General features: G+C 33.7%; 4 protein-coding genes across 5 annotated transcripts in view; 1 reads left to right on the top strand and 3 right to left on the bottom strand.

Moving 5' to 3' along the window:
- LOC109620061 (E3 ubiquitin-protein ligase TRIM71-like) overlaps nt 1–22526 on the bottom strand; it is a 130465-nt gene that overhangs the window by 24276 nt on the left and 83663 nt on the right. The window lies entirely within an intron of this gene.
- Nucleotides 1118–22526, bottom strand: part of LOC136269578 (E3 ubiquitin-protein ligase TRIM71-like) — a 139807-nt gene continuing 118398 nt past the window's right edge. For both annotated transcript variants that reach the window (XM_066070944.1, XM_066070943.1), the window contains exon 2: nt 1118–2932. In XM_066070944.1, coding sequence (XP_065927016.1) covers nt 1228–2898 — 1671 coding nt within the window. In that variant the 5' untranslated portion in view covers nt 2899–2932 and the 3' untranslated portion in view covers nt 1118–1227. The remainder of the gene's footprint in view (nt 2933–22526) is intronic.
- LOC105346555 (uncharacterized) lies at nt 9637–14786 on the bottom strand. The gene is made up of 6 exons (XM_066070952.1): nt 14658–14786; nt 13666–13763; nt 12752–12820; nt 12473–12559; nt 10020–11674; nt 9637–9823 (listed from the first exon to the last, which is right to left on the bottom strand). Exons 1-5 carry the CDS (start codon nt 14699–14701, stop codon nt 11442–11444), a joined length of 531 nt encoding a protein of 176 aa, XP_065927024.1. The 5' UTR covers nt 14702–14786; the 3' UTR covers nt 9637–9823; nt 10020–11441.
- Nucleotides 15194–19923, top strand: LOC105340529 (uncharacterized). The gene is made up of 8 exons (XM_066072448.1): nt 15194–15208; nt 15891–16649; nt 16848–16949; nt 17042–17189; nt 17473–17951; nt 18450–18537; nt 19507–19743; nt 19870–19923. Exons 1-5 carry the CDS (start codon nt 15194–15196, stop codon nt 17928–17930), a joined length of 1482 nt encoding a protein of 493 aa, XP_065928520.1. The 3' UTR covers nt 17931–17951; nt 18450–18537; nt 19507–19743; nt 19870–19923.

The raw sequence follows: 22526 nt of genomic DNA, 5'->3' as shown, positions 1-22526 counted from the left end.
TTTGGAAGTATACGGATTAGGATTTCCATTATTTTGGGAATTACTTTTTTCTCAATATTTCTGAGGATTAGTCTAGCCCCCCCACTTTCAATTTGTTTCCAACGCCAGTGATACCGGTACCTTAAAAGGATTAGATAACCACTATCAATGTAGGATATCACAATCGACTAAGCAATACACATGTATCATGTAATATCTTTAGAATCCTTTTTTAGCTACATATCAAATACAAGAGCGTGAAGGATCTAATTTTAATTAGATTGAGCTACACCTCAAACTTGAGTCGTTGAAACCCATTTAGGAGTAAATGACTCTTATTGATTTTAAAATAACAAGGTCAAATGTCAAACTACTCGTGATGTCGACCTGAAAACTAATATTTAAACTACTACAAATTTTGCCTTGATGTAATTTTTTTCCAGATTAAAACACTAAATTAGCGGTGAGATTTTTAAAAAATTGAATGATTCATTCATCCATTGATTATGATTCTGTCTATCTTTGCAAAAGAAAGGGGGGAGGGGACCTATGTAAAATCAACTTCGAATCGAATATAGAATCCAAGATATTTTAGTTAATAGGAAATTTGTATCTAAAGTACTCAATGTCGAATTCCAGCATCTGTGTCAATTTTTGAATCAGTGTCAAGAAGACTAGTTGTTATTACCATAATAAGTCTGAAATCTATAATCATGATAATATTCATATATTCTGAAATATTGATCCCAAAGCACTTGATAATGTAAACATTTCTTTCCAGAATTAGGTCAAGTTCTCCTATCTATTGAATAGTTAAATCAATTATATATAATTATACATGCAGACATATTTCATTTCACTATAGTTAGAGAACTATCTCTACCTAAGAATTAGAAATGTTTGCAAATGTCAACAGCCTATAATGTTATGATATAAGAAACCACATCAACAAAATACTGATTATTTACATTTATTTACATATAAAACCAGTTTATTTGCATGAAAAATATACAGATGGTAAGTAATCATATGTACATGAACAATACACAGTCTCTGAATTGTGACAATCACAGCAGTTTGATCAAACATAACATATAAAAAATAAACAGTTTGGTAATACGTGGATTTGATATAGTTATACATATTTTGTTAATCAATGTATTACAACACTTAAACACAATCAGTTTATTTACTGATATTTGATGTTCACTCTGTAGACATGTAATAATTATTATGATCACAGTTTGTTTACATGTAATACTGGATTTTCTTCACTTTACCTGTTTCATATTCAGCCACAAAGAGGTTGTCTCTGGTGTCCACACATAAACCCCATGGATATTCTAAATGACAGTTGTCAATGTAGCAAAGGAACTGTCCGTCCTGATCCAGGATGTGGATACGGTGGTTGTTTTTGTCTGCTGTCAGGATCCGACCCTGGCTGTCTGTAGTGATGCCGGCTGGTCTAAATGGTACCTTGGTAGTAGATGGAGGACCTGTGTAGGTATACCGGAGTTTCCCAGCCTGATTGACCACCACTACTGCACCAGCTACATTGTCAGCTACACAGATATCTAGGTTTTTGTTCTCACTGATGTATTTAGAGTATCTATCAGATGAATAGAGAGGTTGTCCTTTGTCATTGTATTGAATCGTTTGTTTCTCTGTGGAGCCAGAATAACGCACAACTTTTGCTTGTTTCTTATCATCAGTGATCATGACAACCAGGAGGTCACCACAGGAGGTACTACAGACATTGAGAGGTCTCCACCCCTGTAGTCTGATCACTGTCTGTATCTGTGTATTCTTCACTATGTTCACAGTTCTATCATAGGGATCAGTATAAACTAGTTCACCACTCCGTGTCACTGCTATGTCATTTGGTATGTTCCCTGACTTGGTTTGGATTGACTTCAGTAGTTTACCGTGAAGGTTGTAGAGTCTCATCATGTTGTCCTCACCACACGTCCATACCTCATCATCAGTCAGACAGGAAACACTGTCTAATCTATTAGATTTTCCATACTCTGTGTTTATATCTGTGATGATCCGTGGTACATCAATGAACGGTCTGTCCATGGGAGAGGACTCAGCACCGGGAGAATCCATAGTGTAGCCATGTTCTTCTGTTTTGATAGATATCGCTGACAGAGAACCAATCTGCTGATAAATCTGTTCTTTGTTAATTTTCTGAGGAGTGAATCTTGGTAAGGAAACTGTGAGTTTAGGAGGCAATCTTCTGAATTCAGCAATCCTGGATTTGTAGGCAGAGACAAGGCTGACATCATTGGAGTTGAGTAATTTCTTCAGATCAGCAATGTCCTGAGTGATTTGAGAAATGGTGCGCTTTATTTCATTTTCCTGCTTATCAAGGACAACCAGGTGTTTGGATTCCATTTCATCCACGTCAGATTTCAGTTTCTTGATGGCAATGTCTATTTCTCTGTGCAAATCTTCTCCATGCTTGTCAAGAGCTGTTGTTAATTTCTTGGAGTTTTTATTCAAATCAGCTTTCTGAACTGGGATGTTAGATGCAATCTCTTTGTATTTAGGATAAATGATATTTTCTAATTCTTGAAGATCTTTTTGTAAGGCTTCTCTCTTAGTATCTAGTATTTTTAAAATGCCCACTTGTTTGTGTCCTATATGTTCACCTGAGGAGACGCACTCCACACAAATAGGAATGTTACATTGTTCACAATGAAGGTCACATAATTGTGTGGAATGTTTGGAACATTTAGGATTTAGTCCCCTCTTCTTAAATGGCACTACTTTGTGTTCTTTGGATTCATCTAAGAGATGTTTTCCAACACAGGCTACACACAGATGTATATGACAAATGTCACAGTACATAGGGGGGCCCGGGGTCTCACAGAGATGACACCGTAACACATCCTGGGCCCAAGTACGGGGGTACATGGTCAGACACCTTGATGAGATTTTTAGATGATTTCTGAAAGAATAAAAGAACAGTTACATGAATGTTTAATATTAGCAAATTTGTTTTTAATAATTCTATCAATTTGTGAGTGTGTAGTCTAAAGTGTTCTCGGATGGAAGGGAGGTAGGATATAGAGCCCCCCCCCCCCACCACGCTCTATTGACTGAGGTATAGTGTTAACCAGTTTTAGGTTGTGTCACCTCCCAATCTCATACATGGGTCCCTGAGGGGGTGGGGGTGATTTGTATTTTTCAAGTTTGGGGGGGGGGTAGAAAGAATAATCTTACCGTGACCAGGCTACGCTCAGGTCACAAACCGGGTCCGTAGGACATCTGTCATTTTAACGATAGAACATTCTATCTAAAACCAGGTCCGTAGGACATCTGTCATTTTAACGATAGAACATTCTATCTAGGGGGGGGGGGTGTCCAAGCCCTACTTTTTAGTAATTTCACTTTTGTAAATTATATTATGAGGGGTAGGTTCCAGGGACTCTTGACACCCTCTGGCCGTCAGGATTCGCTCCGCGCATTCTCCAACTTTGATAGGCCTGGATTTCTTTGTCGGTGCGTGCCCCCCCCCCCCCCCCCCGACAAACACCAATGGCACTTAGCCTGGTTCCCGAGGCCTTCCGATTGTGCAAGCACAGAAGGCCTGAGGCGTGTTCAACAACGCGAGCGCTCGCTGTCGCATTCGACAGTGGCGAACAGTGATGTGCTGAACGGAAGCGAGCGCTCGCCCTTGGAACCAAAATGGCGTCCAATTGGTAACAAATTATTTATTTTAAAATTTCTGAAAGTATGTAGAGAGATGTGATTTTAAAAAACATCGGTGATGAATACGGAATCATAAACCGGACTTGATTCTAAACTTTAACTATACTGGGGATGTTCCTGTTGGCACAAAACAATTACAATCTTTTCTCCGAAATATGTTATCCAAGGCATCTTGTGGAAGGATTATGGATGAAAGGTTAGCCCAATCAAGAGATGTAATATATTGTACCATTTTTTTGTCTCTGTTATCATACGTTAAAAAACAGAGTATCATTTAAGTGGTTCGTCTGTTGCATCTCAAAATCGTCTGCTTCCATCCATCATGGCTTCGAGCAGTGATTCTCATAGAGTGGGGTAAGTATATGATTTTTAATAGTGTATCTTCTAAAGAATTATTTTAGAAATGCGCGGGGGTGTTAAGGAAGCATATGGAATCTGAGTTACATGTAATTCCGTGAAATCACAAATCTTAGTTATTATGTACATATTCAAATATCTAAGCAACGAAACGGAGATCAAAAACAAATAAAAAATACTGAAGACAATTTTTTTCCAGAAATTAGTTTGTATTACGTAGATTTACACATTGATGACGTCATGACTAAAAGTTGAATGTCGTGTGAATTTGATCGAAAAACATTGTAAACATATTCAAAAAATAACTAATCTAAGAACTCTAATAAAGTATCGTGGTGTGATTTATTGAGAATTGAACATAAGAATACTTGGGGAGATGTTAGTTTTATCAATCATTCGCTAAAAGGTATGTAAATTTGCTTTTATTTCTCGGCCAGGCTTTCCTCTGTCATTGTTTACGATATAAAAATCCGACTAGAACAACACTACCCCGTATATATTGAGCTTGAAATTTTATACGTATCGTTAGTTTGATCAATGCTTAAATTGAAAATAGCTGCTAGAATCCCATGTTGTGTGTTGTTTTGATGCAATTTGCCGTTTTCCGTGCAAACTATAAAAAAGTTGGGAAGGTTTTTCGAGAACCGGATAAATAACTTTTTAATAAGGAAGAACATAGAATTCTAGCAGGGGTTTTGATTAAACTAAGATGTTTTGCTTTCACTTGTTATGTTTATTTTATTTTTGAAACCGCGGGGTAGTGTTGTTCTATCTCATTTTATGTTAAGGAATATACGTAAGCTATTTTTAGTTGTCACGTGATAATGCACCAATGTGGCAGTTATGTACAACCCGATTTTATTGCACTGACATCTATTTTAAAGGATAATACTAAGTGTTTGATCTTATTCAAAATAATTATTAAATTTCACGATTTTGAATATAACAGTCAAAATAAGACGCTAAATTGCCCATATGCTTCCTTAACACCCCCGCGTGGTGTTTGTGTAAATCAACACTATACAAAACTTTGTAAGTGTACCTCAAATATAAAGTTATTTTGTTGAGATATTCTTTACTATAAACAGGTCCAGTACAATCACTAGCTTGATTTACCTACATAGCTTTATTCACCTACCAGAAGTAGGTTTATTTAGCTACCTTTATACAATTTTGCATTTTATGTAAAACAGACAAAAAGTCGCAAGGAACTGTCAATTTATATTTTGTACTGTGTAGCAACCCAGAGCTAAAATAGTTAAAACATCACTGCGTTTGAGCAGTTTTAAGAAACACATGCATTTCTATTGTTTGATTAACTGTATGATACCTTGTGTGCGATGAGGCATGGATAAGTGTGATTACTTCATATTGTGCTGAATTATTACCAATCAATCATCATGTTAACCAGAACTGTTCTTCGTTGTTGTTCCATTTAGTAAATAGCTGTTTGGTAACACATAAACAGTTATACATAGCCCCAAAACTTTTAAAACTTTGACTGCATTTGCGCAAAAAGAGCAGTAGTTTTAAGAGTGATTTTTTTATGAATTGTTTTCAGATCAGTTGAAAATTACTGCCGCACTTTAGTGCGACCTTTAGTACAAATGCCCATTTAAGTCAAAAGTATGATTGAGTAGCTAAATAAACCTACTTCAGGTAGGTAAATAAAGCTATGTAGGTAAATCAAGCTATGTAGCTAAATCTAGTGATTGTACTGTACCTGATAAACAGCACAGGCCTTTGAATTATAGGCCTATGTGGATTTACATCCTATCTATATATATAAAGAGAGGGTACACACAAATATTGAAACTATTTATAGCTTCTGAGTGTTTTAAAATAAAGTGCTTAAGCTATATTAAATTAATGCTTTTCGTGTTTTCTATACAACATATATATGAGTTGAAAGAAAATTATCCATATTTATTTTGGACAGTATAACTTCAATTTTGCCATTGCTGGATAGTGACTGTGGTTATGAAGATATGCAATCTGACTACCTGACAACGGCTATGGAAGCTTTCCCCATGATTAGCTCTTGTATATCTGATAAAAGTTGCATTCCCCTTGGAACAGGGCGAATTGAAGATTATGTGGAAGAGACAGTACCAACATACACAGATCCAATGTTTAGAGCACATTTTAGGATGACAAGGTCATCTTTTGAGGTATTGAACTATTGGGAATGTAAATTTGTTAAGTGATAAACTTATTTTTACATTGATCTCTTCAGCTTGAATTAAGGAATGAATTCAATATTTATTAGTTTTATACGATATAAAATGGTTTGAGACAGTTTACGCTAAGTGGTTTATAAAAAAGCATAAAATGTTTCAAACCATTTTATATCGTATAAAACTAATAAATATTGAATTCATTGCTTATAATTTAATTTTATTTACTCTTCATTGTAGATAAAATCCTTTAAAATGACATAAAATTGTACAAAATTCAAACGTAACGTCAGGCGTATTGATATGTTTTTGACGTTAGTCTTACTATGACGTAGGCAACATTCTTTATACGATATAAAATAACTTTTTAGCCATCAGAAACCGCGTTACAACCAGAATTAAATAAGGAATCATTCTTTGAGTATTATGAGGTGATAATTTTGGTCGGGGCGTGATCAAATCCAATAATCCTGATAGATTTGACTACGCTCCGACCGAAATTATCACCTCATAATATTCAAAGAATGATTCCTTATTACTTATATTCATATAATTTTAGGCCATCGTACGATTAAATCTTTAAATATAAATAAGCAAACCCCGCCGGCGCCTCAATTTGGCATCATTTGTATTATGGGTTATATAGTACAAAATCGATACGTAGTGTTATCACAGACAAAGACACTGATAATGTAAATATATTATAATACTCAGTCTTAATTTGTAAAATAAGATCTCAATTTTTATTTTTTTTTTCAGATCTTTCGGATACATCAACTAAATATTGAAAACTATGTCATTGAAAAAAAAAACCCATTACAATAAACTACTCAGTTCTCTAAATCTTCAGAAATATTTATCTTTTTTTTTAACTTGTAAGAATGGGTTATTTTGTACATTTATAATATATCTATAATTATACTAATTAGTTGTATATAGTTTTAATGCTAGATTGATTTATTTCAGGTAAGTAAGTAAACTCGTCTATGTTGAAAACATTGATCAGTGATGTCTGTACTGTACATACGGCGTGTGTTTTATCTTTTTTGTACGTTTTTAATACCCTTTACATGTACTCCTTCCCTATTCTACCTTTTACCCTGCATGGATATATATACGTATATGTGTATGTTATAATCCTCTGTTTTTGTACCCTAACTGTCTTATATATAGGGACTAGTGGGTTCGAATCCCACCACTACACGTTCATTAACATACTGTGTACAATGTTATTTTCAGCTCGTGTCAAGCTATTATGGTTGAAGAGAAAAAAAATCGCAGTTTTCAACTTTAAATTTCACAAGTACAATGTACATACATGTATATAAACGTCTATTAATGGGAGAAGAAATAAAGCAATTAAAGGAGTGAAAATTATGCTGCACACAGTATTTTGGCCAAAAGTAGTGTAAAAATTATGGTTGGTCACTATGAAATTACTAACTACAACTCCTTCCCTTATTCTTTGTATAGAAATTCATATATGTTTGGCCAGTTTGGGGTTTTTTGATGACTTGAAAACAATACATATAAATCATCCATTTTAATCAAAGATATTTCCAAATGTAGTACTGGGTTTTATTTAGTTTCTACTCAAACTGTTATTACTGGTACACTATTTAAATGATGCTCATGTATTACTAATGTACTTGCATTCACCAATTAATTGCATAGCTTAAAAACTTATGCATCTTTGTATTTTCAGAAACTACTACTGCTAATTGGGCCAGAGATTTCGCTTACTAAAACTGTGTCTCTGGAGAGAAGAACATTAGCTTGTATATGGTACCTTGGAAACACTGAGACATTCCGCAGTGTTGCAGATAGATTTGGTGTAAGCAAGGGTACCTTGCATCTTTACCTTTCAAAGTTTACGGAGGTCATGCAGAGGCATCAGATTCTTAAAAATCTCATTTCATGGCCGATTTCAGATGTAGAATACACTCAAATATCGGAGAAATTTTCTGAAAGGGCAGGTTTCCCTAATGTTGTTGGTGCATTAGATGGTACTTATATTCCCATCAGTGGACCAACAACATTCAGGGATTCCTACATTTGTAGGAAGGGTTTTCCTGCAATGCACCTGCAGGCAGTGTGCGACAGTAGTTTACGCTTTTTAGATGTATTTTGTGGCTATCCTGGTTCTGTACATGACTCTAGAGTCTTCAGGAATAGCCTTCTTCATGATGCTCTCCAGAATCTCCCAGGTAAGTACCATCTATTGGGAGATTCAGCATACCCCTTATCAAATATGTTATTGACACCCTTTCGGGATAATGGGCACTTGACATCAGAGCAAAAAAAATTCAATGCAGCCCACAGTTCAACCAGAGTGGACATTGAACGTTCATTTGGCCTGTTAAAAGGCAAATTAAGAAAGTTAAAATTTCTAGATATGAGAAAGGTTGAGGCAATTCCTGGTGTAGTAGTGACTTGTTGTGTTTTACATAATTTTATTTTAATGAATGAGAGTTTTGATGAAGACATGGTTGAGTTTGAGAGGGATGAGAATGTGAATGAGAGTGGGAGTGAGACTTCTGAGATTTCTGAGAGGAGTGCCGAAAACCTTTCAGGTATTGAAAAACGCCAAGAAATAATGAATTTGTTGGGATAGACTATTGTTTATGCAAAGTATCATTATGTGTATGCCAATCAATTTTTAATGTTGTAACTTTTACAGAAAAAATTGTAATTTTCATCCAAAATATATATTATGCGTTAGCTTTCTGCAGCACTTAGTGGCGTATTTGTTTCAGCTAGATCATTTGAGATAATTAGTCAAATATGTGTGTATTAAGCTATCTTGATCAGAATTTTTCTTTTATCCACTGTTCTTGCATCTGTCAAAGCTTTCCAAAATTAACAAATCTTTTATTTTACTGATTAAATCTGAAGTGCATCAACTTGGCCATTTTCAACCAAATTTTGCATCATTTTTATGCAGATATTGATTAATATAAGTTTGTTTAGTTCAACTACCATGCCCTATTTTTGAGCTTTATCAATGAAATATGCCTCTCTATAAATGTGCATAAACACAAAGTCCACAAAACTCTTCATCAAATCTTCAGAATTGCATATAAATGCCGAGTTAAAAATAATACATTAATCATTATTATGATCTTTTACACTGTAATTAATTAATTGATAGTAATATATAGGTAAAGTATTTCTATGTGTATAAAGAATAATACAATATACCAGTATATGCATTAAATATCTGAATTTCTAAATTCGCTTAAGAATTTCACTTTGAATAAGTAAACTGTAGCTATCTATGACATCAGATGAACAGGAGGATTTGATACATTAAATGTATGCTAGTAAATAAATAAATTTAAAATAAATAAACGAAAAAAATTAGATTAATCAATTAGGTAAATAAATAAATGAACACATCCGATACTAATTTTAATTGTCTTTTAATAGTTTTTCTAACACAGCAACCCTCCTTTCCTCTAGTTTAAGTTTCTCTCTTTCTAACTCCATCCGCTCTGCGTGCATGGTCTTTAATTCTCCTCTATATTCTACTATCCATGATGGCTCTTGTTGTCGTCTTTTTTTGGAGGGTGGTCTTTTTGTGGTTGGTTCTCCTATGTGAGCATAGTACGGTCATTTACTAATGAACAATGTTAAACCCTAGCTGCTTTTGTTTTTCTGATACACAATGTGTGTGTGTGGTATGTTTTTGTGTGGATGTATGGGATTATATAAATTGTACCTCATGTATTGTATGTTTTTAGAAAATGAAATGAACTTGAACTTGCAACATTTTGGTTGGTTATTTACCTTCAGCTTGCATCGATGATGCCAAACTTACGGGGTTCACCGCAGGATCACCTCTTAACAGATCATCCATTTGGTTATAATGGAACCAGGTTTGGCGGTCATTTCCAGTTTTGCTGTTCCTTTCCCTAATTGTCTTATATCTGACAAATCATGCAAGTATAAACTGTGAGTATGAGATTATAATTTTTGTCCAGGGAGGGGGTTGATCAAATCCAATAAAGCCCAAAGGGCTTTATGATAGATTTAATCATGCCCTGACAGAAATTATCACCTCAAAATATCCAAAGAATAATTCCTCATTACTTATATTTATATATTTTTAGCAGTTGTACAATTAAAATTAGAACATATATATTAACTATGCAAATCCGCTTGCACCCCAACAATGTGCCATTTGAATTTATTGGACTGTATTGTACAAAATCGATTCGTAATGTTATCACAGACAAATTTTAAGACACTGGAATGTATATATATATTGAAACAAATAAAATTCACAGTGGGCGGTGAGTTATGATAACAAAAAACCATGAAAAGCATTCAATATAGCTTGATCACTTTCATTTTAAAATCTTCAGAAGCTATGTAATTATATAGCTTTTGAAGATTTTAAAATCAAAGCGCTTAAGCTATATTGAACGTTTTTCATGTTTTCTTTTCTTAATTTTTCTCTATATAATATATATACACACACACACTCATTTCATCTACTTATCTATTTTCCTAATCTGAAGTTTATAAGCAAGTTAAATTTGTTCTCATGAAAACAATGTTAAAAGTTCAGAAAGCTGAATCCAGATTGTGATTTTCTTCTAACCCTCAAAGTCATGGTTTACCTTTGAAACTTTCTTTTGCTTTTATGATGTAAAAATATTATTATTATCTGAGTTGTTTTTTGCTATTAATTATTATATTATATTATATATAATATTAAATATTATATTAATAATTTCTCAGAAAAATCCACAAGCAGTTTAAGGTACCTCACTACACCTAGACTTATACTGTTTAAGACAGTAGATCAGAACATGATGATTTAAATGTTTTGTTTAATTGTTTGTGTGAACCAGTTTGTTGTACATGTAGCTCAGTGGTTAAAGTATCAGGCTTGTGACTTCCAGATCATGAGTTCAAATTCGCCTTGGCCTTTTGTTCACAATTACTGAATTAAATTTTTGAATGTTTTAATTCGCCTACTTGACTTGTACATTTCTTAACTATTATGCTATCTGTCACAATCAATTAATTTTCTGCTCAAACTATTTCAAGGTGTAGTGAGCCACCTTCAAATCAATAAAAAGCGAAGATAACACCCCATAGAAAAAATCAGTTTGATCAATTGCATGGAAACAAGTGTGCGTCACACTTTGTAGTCTTTACCTTCATCAAAATTATTGAGAGGACAAAGAACATGCAAATTGGTCAGCATGAAAAAGTATACAATACATGTGCTACTTGCCTCATTTTAAGTGATCGAAATTTTCTGTCACACTCTTCTCCAGTGAAATGATGGCCCTCTAGACACATCATCTCCGATACTTTCTGCCACGCCTGTTTCTGTGTTGTCAAATTGGATGAAAAGATCCCAGAGTGTTCTTTTTTCAAAGTAATCAAGCACATCACTGCTTCGTTGCTCCATTTATTTACAACAGAGTCTGAAATGTATTGATGCATCACTCACTTACATATTAACACATGTATAAAATATATAACAATTTTTACAATGATGTACATCATTGTAAATAAAACAATTTCTAATGAACAGACATTGACAAGTTACAACAAAAGGAATGTGATTTTATTGTAGTTAGTAATTTCATAGCGACCAACCAAAATTTTACACTACTGTTGCAAGGATACTTTCCTGAATAAGCAGTGGTGGGATTTGAACCCACAAGCCTCTATAGGTAAGACAGTTAAATGTAAGAACATAGGTGTTTTCAGACATACTGACATTTAGGGTAAACATGGGTAAAAAATGGTTAAAATGTGGGATAAACACACAAATAAAGAGTAGGATAAATATATGGGTGAAAGATAGGAAAAGGTAGGAGTGCATGCAGCGGATAAAACAGATATACATTTGTAGATGGGGAATATAAACACACTACATAATTATCTAAAACCATCTTACCTTCATAAAGTACAAGAAAATTCTGATAAACCTGGTACATTATATTTGATAGTTTGTCCAATAAAAACATGTATTGCTCAATTGAGTGAGTTATATGATTGCAATGTTACACCCCCAAAAATACAAGTATTGGGTATATATTTAGGACTGCAAAGTGGTTGTGGCCATTTTAAGGCTATGAGAAGAAAAAGACTCAAAATTAAGCTCTATAATAAGATATGAAAAAATATTACAAATTCAAACCTAATTTAATAGGATATTTAGAAGATTTGATAAAGCAATAGGATACATTTTGTAAAAAAATAAAATAAAAAAGAACCTTGTTTCTCAGATATGCCTACAGAGTCTTCATCAACATGACAATAATCTTCAGCAGTGGTGGCATTTGTGGCAGAGGCTTCACTTTCTGTAAAATTAACATGTTTTTTTTTTTAGATTAATGTATTTCAGCAAACTTTTGGAAAATGTATTTTAATGAATTTTCATTTAATGAACAGTGTTCATTGTAATATAAATTTCTTTCTTGTCCAAATTTTAAACCACAGAGCTTTCAACTCCTATGTAGATTTAATTCATATTTAAAACAACATATCCATACTATCACATTGCTGTGCAGGTGCATTTGTCTCTTTCCATCTTTTTTTAATTGTTTCAATGAGTTGCATATCTGAAAATATAGAGTTTTAAAAAATGATAAGCACTAAAGTCATACAAGAGCAGATTAACCTTAATTTCAGAACTTTAATTAAAGTACAAAATGTCAAATCTCATAACACTTTACAGCAACTCTATTTCATTTTATGTAATCCATATTTATCATTATAATAATGTAAATATATTTCATACATGTTGACTTTAAATTATAATATTTTCATTCCATGTCATTTTTGAATGTTAAGTGTGGGGAAGCTATGGCAGATATATCACAATAACACAGATAGGGTACTCAATGGTAAAATGATGTTTTATTTTGACGTCTCATATGTTGAACCCTGTTAAAGTGCAACATCACAAGCGAAAATTACACTGTTGCAGCTTTGAGACTATAGCTTTCAAAAAATAATTATCTTAATCTTACATTTATTACATTCTACTAAGAAAATAATATAACAAGTTTTATGAAAAAATTAAGTACATTTATATGGAATCATTCTTTGAGTATTATTAGGTGATAATTTCGGTCGGGGCGTGATCAAATCCAATAAAGCCCGAAGTGCTTTATGATAGATTTGATCACGCCCCGACCGAAATTATCACCTCATAATATTCAAAGAATGATTCCTTATTACTTATATTTATATAATTGTAAACCATCTTACGACTAAATATTACAATAAAAATAAGCAAACCCCGCTGGCGCCTCAATTTGGCTTTATGAGTTATATAGTACAAAATCGATTGTAGTGTTATCACAGGCAAAGACAAAGGAAAATGTAAATATACGATATTAATGATCATTTTAGATACTTATATAATGTGCATATATAAACATCATGATTCTATTGACTAAACCTCCTTCTCTGATTCTTCTGGCCTCATTCCTGTCCACAACAACTGTAATGTCTGGATGGGAGGCATCTTGAAATGTTAGTACCATGGTTTCATAATACCTAAAATGTTGAAACAGCTTAAAATAAAAACTAAAATAGAAAAATAATTCCACTGACCATCTCCTTGATCAGCCTTGGTCTCTGGACCACTGAGTTTTTCCTAAGACTAATCGAGGTAACGGACATAAGATTTGCCCTTTCCAAAAATTAATTAAAATCAACAATATACATCTGAAATGCTAATAATTTTAGACACAAATTTTTTTTTATACAAAATTATTTATATCGATATTATTTACATTTGCAAACACACTTCCTAATTCCTTATATTATTTGCCTAAGCCCTTTATCAAATGAACAGCAGTGTTAAAAAGTTCACTGGGATATGAACTTAGTTGGCTTCTGAGAACCCCTTGATGAACCTTATAACTCTCTGTTTATTTAAAAAATAACCTAAGTAGATCAGTCTTGTGGTTATAATCTTTCATCTGTTCATGCCTGTGTCCAAGAGCATGCAAATTAGCAAATCAGATATATTATTATCTTCATGAAATTTTTCATCACTCAGATATTCACATTAATCAGACAAATTATAACAGTTGACATAAATATTAATGATAACCACTAGGCCTATATATATAGCTGACTACAACAATATTTATAAATATCAGAGCCTTGTTTTTTTAAAATAAAATAATAAAACAATTAAGGACCAATAAATATCTGCAAATTTACAATGATTTTGAATATTGTATATTTTGGATGATATCATGCATGTATCTACAAATTCAGAAAATCTACAAATCAGTTGATGATATCGCTGGTGCAGCGTTTAAAATAAATACATAAAGTATTTACATTTTGATTTGAATTTGAGGACAGTACACAAATTACCATGATGAATTTGATACGCGAAAAAAATACACCGGCCTATTGTGATAAAAAAAAACTTACTCTCCTCGCCGATTCATTTCACTGTTCTTTGATGTTGATGCCATGATACATGTAAATGTAGACAGCAGACGACAACAAGATATGACAGAAAGAACCAATTATTTGTTACCCTGTCAAATATTTTTTAAAAAACAGAGACAAAAAATGGTGCAGTTTGTCACATCTTTACAATATAAACTCTTTCTTTGACGTTCCCTCTGAAAATTGAAGAAAGTGAAACTAAAAAAATGAAAATACGCTATAAAAAAGGAGAAATATAAGCGGAATTTAACATTCCGGTAAAATATTGATTAATAAATAATCTCAATGCACTTAAATACAAAAATGTATTTTGCAGGAATGTTCTCACTTGAAATCGACGCCATTTTGAATTCGAAGGCGAACTATCTCACAGGTACGTTCGCGAGCGATCGCGAGCGTTTTGGAAAACACCAGCGTTCAGAAGAGAGCGCTCGCGAACATTAGCGAGCGCTCGCGTTGTTGAACACGCCTCTGGCATGCACCTTGCAATGGCGGCGCCCTGTATACAATCCAAGATGGCGTCCGATATGGTAAGTTTGCATGTGCATAACGTATTCAAACCGATTTGTCATACTTCTAGCTGCGTCATGCCGGTTTTTTTAATCATATAGTTAGAATTTAGTTTGATGAGACCATACATACTATTATTGACCCACGAATCGCCCAATTTTGTTTACAATACGTGTCTCAATTCGTTGACAATTGTAAACAAGAATAGCTTTTGCGATATCGGTCAGACTTTGCTAGCTTCTGTCGCTTCATAATTTTTTTTTTCAACGTTGAGGGTCAGAATTACGTCCGTTAGGCTGGGGGATTCTTGTTTCGTCCAAATATCAATCTTTTAATGCTAAACAAGGGTTCATTTAAAGAGTTATATGTTTTGCCCCCCACCCCACCCGCTCGTTTTATATTATTAATTTGTATATCAGTGCAAACCAAAGTACTCTGCTTTGGTGTAAAGGTAACACACCTGATCCAAGCTTTAAAATGGATTATGGAGATCCAGGTTCAATTCCTGGGAGCATTGTACTTGTCATGTACTGATTTAATGACTTTGCTGGTTTTATCAAAGATGTAATAAATAGAATAAAGAAAGATTAATTATCTAAGGTTATTTAACTAACAAGGGGTATAAACTTTATGTATATATATGCTAAAAACACTAGTCAGAAAAATGACCTTGCACAATGATTTTTCCAATTTTTTTAAAAGGTCATTCAGAAGTACAATTTTATGTTTGACCAGAACATCTCAAACCTAAAACCTCTACAACAAAAGTCTTTGGATGGTCTGATGCGGCAAGATGTAGTAGCCATTTTACCAACAGGATATGGAAAAAGCTTGATCTATGAGCTACTACCATTCTGGCATTTCGAAGAGACGGGAAAACCTGCAATTGTTCTTGTTCTAGAACCATTGAATGTAATAATTGAACAGCAAATGCAGAAGTTGAAAGAAGTTTCTTTCTTTATAGGCAACAGTCCACATTCTGAATTTGATAAGGACAAAACCATGTTTCTATTTGCACACCCAGAAGCTGTTATTGGTAAACCAGAAGTCTACAAATTCTTGCAAAGTCAATCCACTTACATGTATGTAGCGGTTGACGAGGCTCATTGTATTTTGGACTGGGGACATGAGTTTCGACCCATCTTCCGTGACATTAAACAATTACGTGCTGTGAGGCCAGATGCTAGGTTTTTAGCCTTGTCAGCAACTGTGTCAATTAATGGAATAAGTGACATCACAAAATTCCTTGGTATGGAAAACCCGCAAATCATTAAAACATCACCATTAAGAAGCAATATATCTTTGATTGTTCTTCCCAGACCAGGTAGAAAAGTTTCTACACATGCCTCATATGACTATGTATTTGAAAATATATTTGGTGACCTCAAAAAAAGGAAAGAGAATTATCCTGTCACTCTGATATACTGTGTTGGTATCAACTGGGTTGGATATGGATATGAGGTAGAGTATATGTAAACCATATTTTAACCTTCTTACCCATTGATGCTATTTTCTTCACATTATGACTTCTAGAACAGTCCTGTCAAGAAATACCCATTACAATTATAGTTTATTAAATTTAGTACGGAACTATTAATATCACTAGACTGTAATATTTATCATTTTAAATCGAATGCTAATTAAATCAATACTACACAGGTCGCACAACGGATACTCGGTGACGACATGTTTGTAGGCAACAGAGATGTTGAGAATGCCAGAGTAGTGATGTTTCATTCATCAGTTGGCAGATATGACAAGGTGATGTCAAATGCATTAAGCTAGCATCTTCAAATAAAAACTACTGTTTTATGCCAATTGACAAAAATAATTAATTTTGATTTACATTGTAGACAAAGGAAATTATATATAAAAATATTTCAAAGCAACCAGATGAATCACCTCTCCGCGTTGTGATATCTACCATTGCTCTGGGTATGGGGGCAGACCTTAGACATGTTACAACAGTTGTCCATGCAGGACCACCACAAAACATTGAAGGTCATTAAATGTGCCTTAATATTATAACCAGTACTATTGCATTATATAAAAGCTTCTCGGAGGCAGAGTCACAACCACATTATAATTCTTTCAGAAATGCAATTTACTGCATCCATGTATGTTATTAATTCTTAAGATGTAAAAAAATTTAAAAAATATTAAAATGTCTTTTCTTCAAGCAGCATTTTATGTAAAAAAAAAAACAACAAAAAAGAACAAAAACCTTTAGTTTAAAATTATAAATAAATTGATAACTTTGTGTTATTCTAATGTATTTTGACAGCATATATTCAGCAAATTGGAAGGGCTGGCAGAAGTGGCATTGAGGCAGAGGGTGTACTTTACTTTAACAATTCTGACGTAGGTAACCCTTCTGTAAAGAAAACTATGAAAGAATACTGCAGAAATTTGACAGAGTGCCGTAGGAAAGTTCTGAACAGATACTTTGGCTGTGAGGATGAAACTGTTTCACACAACTGTTGTGACATTTGCCAGCCAGAATTGCAGCTGGTTTGGAAATTCATTGAAGTTCCAACTAGTATTCAGAAGGCTGCTATTCGGGAAAAATTACTAAACCATTTATCAGAATCAAATTGTGTGATTGATACTCATGTCATAGAGAAAATTGTGAATGAAGCCCATTTGTTTAGACAACCTAATTCTCTTGTATCGGACTTTGGTCTGAATGTGGAGCTTTCGGAACAAATAGCCAACATTTTGGCTTCAAGTCTCTCCATATAGCAACAACTGTTCATGTATGAGGTACATATTTGAATGTAGTATGCTTTGACTAAATTAATTTCCATTGCAGCTGTACTGTTTTTGGTTTATTAGTTAGTTTGGTCACACGTTTTTCTGATATAGTGCATTCACATAAATGATGATTACACAATTGTTAAACTGTTTGTTTCAATTAATGGCAAATATGTTAAGAAACCATATATTTGAGATCACAAATAAATTTTGGTAATTTTCAAAAATTTCACAGGCTGTGCTCTTATGGACTTTAAAATAATGTAAAAAATACATTTTAACAATGATGTAATGAAGTTTTGTACTAAGTTTAATGTGATTATTTTAATGAATAGTTTATGCATCTTTCTCTTGTGTAAGTCTTACAAGCCTAGGATGAAAGTCCACTTACCAAGTTTATGTCATTGGCCAATATCATGTAATTGTAAATATTGATGTTCCCTTATCCATGACACCATATTCTGGATGTTCATTTTTTTAAGTGGACTTTGAACTGGGCTCTTGTAGGATGACATCTGGCGACCAGGCACACAAGAAAAAGGCTGCATGGGAAGAAGCGAATGAATGATCAACTGTTCATCCTCTATTGAAGAAGGTATTTTATGTCTGCTTGCTCTGATCAATGTGTCAGAAGTTACATCAAATTGGTTTGTTATGACCTTCATTCCTGACAAAGCTGATGTACGTTTCGCCATTGTTTTTTCAGTTTTGTTTGAATGTACTGCTTTTAAATTGTCTTTTACCAGTCTGACTATGTGCTCCATTTGTAAATCGGCACCAATGCAAGTGTCTTCTTTTCCAGAATTATTCACAAACAGACCGTAGAATGTCTCATGTGCCAATTTCACATCCATAGTAGAGAGTTGTTGACAAAGAAATTTCAAAATTTCCAGAGCATACTTAGACTTCCAATTATGTCCTTTCAGAAGACACATAACATACTTCAAAAGGGGCAGCATTCTGTCTCTGTTTGGTATTTTAACATTTAAAAGGAGACATTCATAAGCAAGGCCTAGTTCTAGTACCTGATGGGAGTATGACTCTACTGCATCAACTTGTGGTTTAGCTACAGGGATCAGTATACGCATAGGGGTACCGTCTGGGCCGATGATATCAATTTCCAGACATGTTTGTATATCAGCAGTAGACGTAGAATTCTGAATAACTGCTAAAGAATCCCTTAGAACATATTGTTGTACAAAAGTCCTTAGTACGTTACACAAAATTTGCTGCTTCTCTGCGTCACTTAATTCATTACTGAGCAAATCTTTCAACATGACTGGTTCATCATTGACATCTTTCATGCCAAAGTATTGCATAGCTGCCACAACAACATGTGAAGATATCACAGAACTTCCAAGTTCTTTACATTGGTCATAGTGATTCTTTACATCTTTCCCATTGGCATGAGTTCGGCCTAGCTTTATTTTTTCTGCATACAGGGTTCCTGCTTCAGTACTGTTATCGTTGTATAGAGTCTTATAGAACATTGTTAGGAAAGCCATCTGCAAGTGAAAAAATTCAAAAGTAATTGGTGACAAATGAAGAAATCGTTCTCTTTCAGTTGCTGCTTGTTGACGAACTCGTTTGGCACCGGAAAATCGCTCCCTAGTTAATTGGTCCCCACCGATATGAACTTTTACACCATCTAAGTTGAAGTTAGCTTTCCTGTAAATATCCACAATGTGGTCTTCATAGCTGTCCATGATGTCTACAACTTCTGCATAGCTCTGTTCATTCTTGCAGAGAACTGGGAACGTTACCACGGTATTCTTGGAGCTCAAATCACAGTCCTTTGCCCGTAAGTCATTTTTTAGTTCAGCTGTGAAAGGTTTAAACTTTTTCAAAAAAGTCAAATGTCTTGTCAGAATTTGAAACACAATGTAAATGTAATCATTTGTTATAACTTTGAAATCATTGTCACTAGGGAGAAATGATTGGGGTGACAAGTCAAGAAGAGGCATTTGAGGAAAGTTACATGGTAAGTGATCAAAAGAGTTATTTTGAATTATGGCCGCAGAGGCAAACCAGTGCTCCATGTGAGTTGAATTTCCTTTCCTTTGATGACTTGCTGCCACCATGAAATTGACATTGTCTCCGACAATACGGAACCGCTTTCCCTCTGTGACTGCTTGGATGAGTTGTTCGTTGAAATGGCCACCAATCTGTTCCTGCACTTTGTTCAATGTGGCATGGGAAACTGTCACTCCCAATGTCTGCAGTCTGTCATATACCTATTCAAGAAACAGAATTTAAATTATATGCTGTTACATTCATAAATTTTTTTAATCGATCTTTTTCTAATATTTATCAATATTTTTTATCTAAATTATTTTACTAAAATATCTTCACTCTCTTATTGTTATAATTATATATTCTGTCACAATATGATAATATATTACATCTATATTATGACAATAATTGGAAAAACAAGAAAGAAAAAACTTTCATCATTCAGTGGTAGAATAAATGGAATCAAGAAATTTTAGAGCATCTTTTTACAGTAACTCTTCACCTTTCTGGAGTTCTGTTATTTACTCACAATACTTTCCACATTTTACTTTCCACATTTTTACTGTTGAAGAAAAATGCAATCCAAATAACCATATTTTAGCAATTGAAAAAATTAATACAACAAATTGCTTAAAATATGATTTCACGAGTTGCATAATACAAAGCAGGAACGAACTGGAAAAAGGATAAAACCGGAACAATGAAACAGCAAAGGAAAGACTAAAAATGGAAAAAAGAGTCGTTAATATAAAATCCAACAAAAACAACATTCATGCATTCTAGTCATATTCATCAATATGTCTTCAAGGTATAACAAGTGACAGTCAAAAAATCATGTCTCAGTAGCTCAGTGGTTAGAACACTGGGCATGTACGCAAGTGGCTTTTGGTTCGAGTCCTAGTTTAGACTCGACTTTGATAAAACCAGCATAGTCATTAAATCAATGCATGACATTCAAGTACAATGCTCCCAGGAATTGAACCTGGATCTCCATAATCCATTTTAAAGCTTGGATCAGGTTTGTCACATTTACACCAAAGCAGAGTACTTTAGTTTGCATTAATATATAAATATAGACTTATCATCACTATTCAAAAATATATAACTAGGGAGGTTATATATTTTTCTTGTTATGAAATTAAATTAATTAAAATATATTTCTGTAATATAAAAAAGATAATACAACTGGAAAATGTCAACATGTTAACATGTAGTACCTTAAAAAAGGCCCAAACATAAAACAATTTTTAAATTTGTTTCATTTACCTTTTGATGAACATTTTCTTGTGCAATTGCCAAAGCAATCACTCTCTGGACTTGAGAAAGTGTGTGACATCTTCTTTTCATCAAGATTCCATATATTAGACCAATTTCCTTTGCTGCCGACTTATAATGGCATTCATCTTGAAGTTTGTTTTCCCCAGTGGAAATTGTAATAAGAACTTGCAAAAGTCTGGGCTGGTAAATATAAATTTCCTCAATTATATTTTCTCATTCAAAACACTTCAGATGATCGTAGGTAACTTGACCTAAACAACTATTCCTCTTACAAGCTATGTACTTAGCACTTTCTTCTACTTCAAGCATAAAAAGTGCCCAAAGGCTTTCTCTAAGACATTTAATGTTCATTATCTGTTTTGCTATTTCTAACGATGATGATCCTGAGAAGAATTTTTTCATAATGTCAAAAATCAAATTTGTATCTAAACTATCATCTTCCAGATTGAAAAACTGCTCAGGTGTTTGGTTAGAGGTGTTGTTCCTGGCACTTCTGAGATAGTGTGCTGATTTATTATCTCTGGCATTGTATGGAGCTTCCGAGGAGTCGGCGTCAAGCTCCTGTTGACTTGGAAATGACTGCCTGTGATAATTAATACAGTGAAAAGGGTAAATATTTTTTGGTACAGATTTTTCTGAATCAAAGCTAAAATCTTTACAATATTTAACAAAAATATGTTTGAAAAATGAACCTTGGATGTGAAGGGATACTAAAATCTGTTTGACAGGATTTATCAATATACTTCATTGACCCTTCATCTGCTGAGGCAGGTGTATCATTTGCTGACTTTTTGAGTCTGGCATAAAAACATCTGCATGATACACCTATAAATGAATAAGGCATATATTGAATAACTTTATAATATTCAAGGTACAGGTAGATGGCAAATGCTAACATTCAACTATCTTTCAACAAACCTGTTCTAGATGTCCCAAAGGCCTCATTCATACTTGAAGCTAAATTACGCCAGTACTCATTTGATATTGGATTTGGTGGTGGGTGTTGTTCCATGAATACTTTCAAGAAACTGATTTCAGAGATTTCCCATTTTGAACCAACCGACTAAAAATATTGAAATAATAAAAGATCGATACTTAAAAACAATCACATCATATGGATGTGTTAAGTCGGTAAGATTTTTTTTTTAATTGGAGGAAAGATGCATTAAAGCAACGAATTATAATTCAGACAGTTATAACAAAATTCCACCTTCATCTTGGTTATTAGAGGGTACACAACATCTTTAGATAAATACCTGACACTGAACTTTGGTAGGTTGGACAGGTGTCTGT

Source organism: Magallana gigas, chromosome 9, assembly GCF_963853765.1.
Source record: "Magallana gigas chromosome 9, xbMagGiga1.1, whole genome shotgun sequence".
Classification (NCBI taxonomy): Eukaryota; Metazoa; Mollusca; class Bivalvia; order Ostreida; family Ostreidae; genus Magallana; species Magallana gigas.
Note: the sequence above shows the minus strand (reverse complement) of the source record. Positions and strands in the feature narration are given on the sequence as shown.